The sequence below is a fragment of the Clupea harengus genome, chromosome 23 (assembly GCF_900700415.2).
Source record: "Clupea harengus chromosome 23, Ch_v2.0.2, whole genome shotgun sequence".
NCBI lineage: Eukaryota > Metazoa > Chordata > Actinopteri > Clupeiformes > Clupeidae > Clupea > Clupea harengus.
Window position 1 is genome coordinate 18323774 of NC_045174.1, and position 4163 is coordinate 18327936.

Here is a 4163-nt window from a genome sequence, read left to right on the forward strand (position 1 = left end):
TGGGCCTCCCGAGGCGGCCCAGGTAGCCATTCATTACAGCCCTAATCCCCCTCAATAAGAGCGTTGCACTGCGCTGCGCTACACGCAACGGCCCGTTACCCCACACCGCTCTCAGGCCAGAGGGGCAAGAGCCCCACAAGAGGAGAGGGGCACACCAATATCTATAGACACACACACACACACACACACACACACACACACTACATACTTGTTTTACATTTAATGCTATAAGGAAAATATGTTTGGCAAGTCTCTACATATGGGAAGAAAAAGGCATAAGCAAACTGTGCGTGTGTGTGTGTGCGTATAAGTGTGTGTGTGTGTCCATGTGTATGTGTGTGTGTGTGTCCATGTATATGTGTGTGTGTGTATATGTGGATAAGTGTAGGTGTAAGTGTGCGTGTGTGTGTGTGTGTGTGTGTGTGTGTGGCATGCATACACTTGTCTGTGAGTGTGTGACCTAAACCCCACATGGTGTTCAAGTATCTACTGTTGATTACTCAGTAAAACTAACAAACATCTCTAAGGTTTCATTTATGTGCACTTCAAACCATACACTTGAGAGAGGAATTATGACCTTTTATAAAAATAATACATTTCCAATCAAATCAAATCACTTGAATCATTGTGCTCTGTCATAGTTGAAATTAATCATTAGTCTACTTCAATTCCAAATGTAATTTAAAGCTAGACAAAACTGAGTTAAAGTTATGCCAGGAAATAGAAAGTAAAAAAATATAACATTAACCCGTTTTGGTTTTTTTAAACTTGAGCAACTTCACTAAAAGTTTAGATACAAATTTAACTCAGGCGCCATATTTATGTATTTAGCGTAAGTTCGTCCAAACTAAAGGACACTATTTAGCTTGCATTAATGAGAAGTCTTTAGCGCATGAAAATAACTTACATGTAACGAGTTCCATGTGTGTAATTAATTTAGGTCATTTGGGTTAACTTTTCACTTGAGTCTGTGAACGTAGAGTACAATATAAAACAGCAATCCGCAAAGTTTACAACCTGTTTATTATTGTTTTATACTGAGCCGTAACGCCTCTGAGAGTTGTAAACAATTAAAAAAACTTTGGCCAACAACTTCGCATCCATTATGGCGGGGCAGTGTAATATAAATAAATAAATATGTCATAAATAAATATTTAACTTCAGCAAAGTTTAGATGGGACATTCTAGGAGTTGTTTGAAGTAATTACGCGAGCGTACTAGTGAAAACAATGAATTAATTAAATTATCCATCTTTCGGAGTCTCATCTGAAGTCCGGGAAAGCGTCCAACTTTAATAAAACTTGGCTAAATAATGTAGCCTAATAGAATCTAAATGACATCTGGATTTGGATAGGATTCAAATAATACATTATTTTCATAGACCTGAAGCCATGCCTGCGGTGTTCAGCCAGGCTTTATTTGTACTTAATTCCCAATCAAAACAAGGATTTTAAAAACGTATGTGTTCAACGCATTAATACAAATGCGTTAAACACATGAAACAAATCAATTGTATAGTTCAAGGTTAAATATTCCAATCCATACCACACAGCCGATCATGTTAATGATTTATATGATCCGATTTTTGTAACATTTAAAAGAGTGTTGTCAGAAGTTACTCGTGTCTTTTTTATTTTAATCTGTTTTAATTGGCATTTGAAACCGACTATTTCACAGGCTCTGAGCGTGTCAGTTTTTTGCCAGCGAGAGGCACTGGCGATGCGTTGTTGAGAATATCGAACACCCTCTCTTTCAACGTTTTACCAAAGTCTTCTAGTGTTTTTGAGCTTGTGGTTAAAGGGCTCGTATAGTTAATAACCCGTTAGGTAGCCGTATGCAACATTATTTATTTTTAAATAATAATAATAATAATGACAATAATAAAAAATAAAATAATAATAATAATAATTATAATTATAATAATAATAGATCTCACCTGTACCACTCCAGCCCGTTGTCATAGTTTCTGTCGAAGAAGTGCGGCTCCGCTCCGACGGCCCTGATGTCGGGATGCACGCGGAGGAACTCAAGCAGTGCGCGCGTCCCTCCCTTCTTCACGCCGATGATAATGGCTTGAGGCAGCTTCTTGGTCCCCTCGCCCAGCGGACTGAGCTTACCTGGGCTGCCCGTTCTCATGTCCACATCCCGCGTCAAAATATCCAAGTTCGAGACGGACCCAGGAAGCGACAGCTCAACCCGTAGCGCGCCGTCGTCTCCTCCGTGCTCCTCGCGGAGACTCTCGCTGCCTGCGAACATCGCGCCTCCGTACCGAGTGGCTTGCCTGTCCGCCTGGCGGTAGATCGCGCCGGGCTTGCTTATCCATTTCTGAAGCAGTCTTTTCCTTCTCACCGACCGCAGGTCGTGCAGATCCGAAGCGAAGAGCCCGGCGACTTGGTCCGAAGCCCGAACCGGAGAGGGCATGGTGCTGCAGCGGTCGGTAAGGCTGTGCAGAAAGTACAGGGTGGTGAGGAGCGAGCACAGCATGACCGCGAATTTCTTAAAGATGCTCCTGGACAGGGGGTCCGCAAGGACAGGACTAAACGCCATAGCGGTCCACGGGTCGCTGGTGCCGGAGCCACGGCCATGCTAGACAGCCATACTCGGGTAATGCCATCAAGAAATAGAAGACAACATAGCGCGCGGGCACATCCACCGTGGATTAGACTTCGCACGCGGATGTCTCAAAAATAACCGTCACCAGCGTCCACCGCTCACTGTGATCCTTATATAGGATCCTTAATTGGCGTTTTATTACCGGAGAGTAGTCGGTTATGCACGCAGACAGGCACAGACAAATTAAATTATAGTTTTGCCGAAGGAGCGTCGGATGAAACCCGAGCCATACGTTAGACTACGCGGAGGCGCCCATCCACGAGCAAAGAAATTGATCACTTCTTAACACTACAGCAAGTTGGTGGCGCCTCCATCCCTACCCCGGAAAATTACACGTGGTGGGGCATTAAATTAATTATCTGTCATAAAAAATGCCAAGTCACACTACTGTAAACTTTAGCTACACTGTCTTACCACACGTGTGGCATTCTGTATCAAACTTCTCCCTGATGCTATGGCGAGAGAATAGGCACTTCTGGGTCCAATTAGATTCCACATAGCCTCCGCCAAAGTTTGAGAAACGCACGACAGTAGCCAATGAAAACGTGGTGTGGGCGGGCGTTTGGTCGCCGAACTGCCTCTGCTGTTGACGAACTGTCACGGTTGCAGTGAATGCAAATCGCTGTGTCAACGTCAGTGGCGGTTGTGAAGTGACATTCCCTTGCTCGTGTTTCTGTGGTAGTTTAATGTGGGCTTCGATGAGATAATGGAACATCAAACTCCCTTCCAGAACTTTGACACGCAGACAATTTTGTGGCTCCCAGAAATATTCTGACTCTCATTTTACAGATTAAACAAAATTACTCAGCGCTGGTGGCCGAAACATTTGGCTTTACTACTTCTATTGAAATGTGGGTGTGAGTGTGTAGATTGGGCGTGCGCCTTATAGGAAAAAAAGATATTTCAACAAATTGCCCAAAATTCCAAGTACGAACACCAGCGCATGAATTGCAAGGGCAGCAGATCCAATATTCATCTTGGCTTTGAGGTTAGGGTGACAGAATTCCACACGCAGGAAAGTTTTCCTGTACGGATGGATGGAGTTTTACACGTAAAAGTGTAGTTCTCCCGTGCCTGCATAGTAGCACGTGTCCAGGTCTAAGCACAGTCGTAAATACATACACATAGCGACATTAACGAATAGAAACCGGTGTTTTTTGTATTATTGCTGTTGTGAAACTTAAACCGTGTAATCAAGCCAAAACCAACAAAAACAAATGGAGGTACTTAATGTTAGGACTCAAACTAATCTGAAGTGTATGCTTTGGATTTACTGAGCTGCAAGTTCTGAGCATTTTATTTATTTGTTGTGGCTCTTTGTATTAATATTTGGAATATAATACGGACATAAATGGGAGCAAGCTGCCATTCAAAGCCAGCCGTTTGTTTCAGTCACTCTAGCAAGTTCGTCATTCGACTTCACAATGCGAGCCCCCTGCACGGCCAGGCCACCAAGGAAGATATCCTTTTTTTTTCCCCCTTTTCTGTTCATGTCTTCTTTTAAAATACGTACATATAATCAGGATGGGGAAGAGAGTTTGCTGAAATGA

General features: G+C 43.1%; 1 protein-coding gene across 1 annotated transcript in view; it reads right to left on the reverse strand.

Moving 5' to 3' along the window:
* si:ch211-216b21.2 (heparan sulfate glucosamine 3-O-sulfotransferase 3A1) overlaps positions 1-3049 on the reverse strand; it is a 61009-nt gene extending 57960 nt beyond the window's left edge. The window contains exon 1 of the mRNA XM_012832110.3: positions 1937-3049. Coding sequence (XP_012687564.2) covers positions 1937-2547 — 611 coding nt within the window. The 5' untranslated portion in view covers positions 2548-3049. The remainder of the gene's footprint in view (positions 1-1936) is intronic.
* Positions 3050-4163: the final 1114 nt, after the last annotated feature.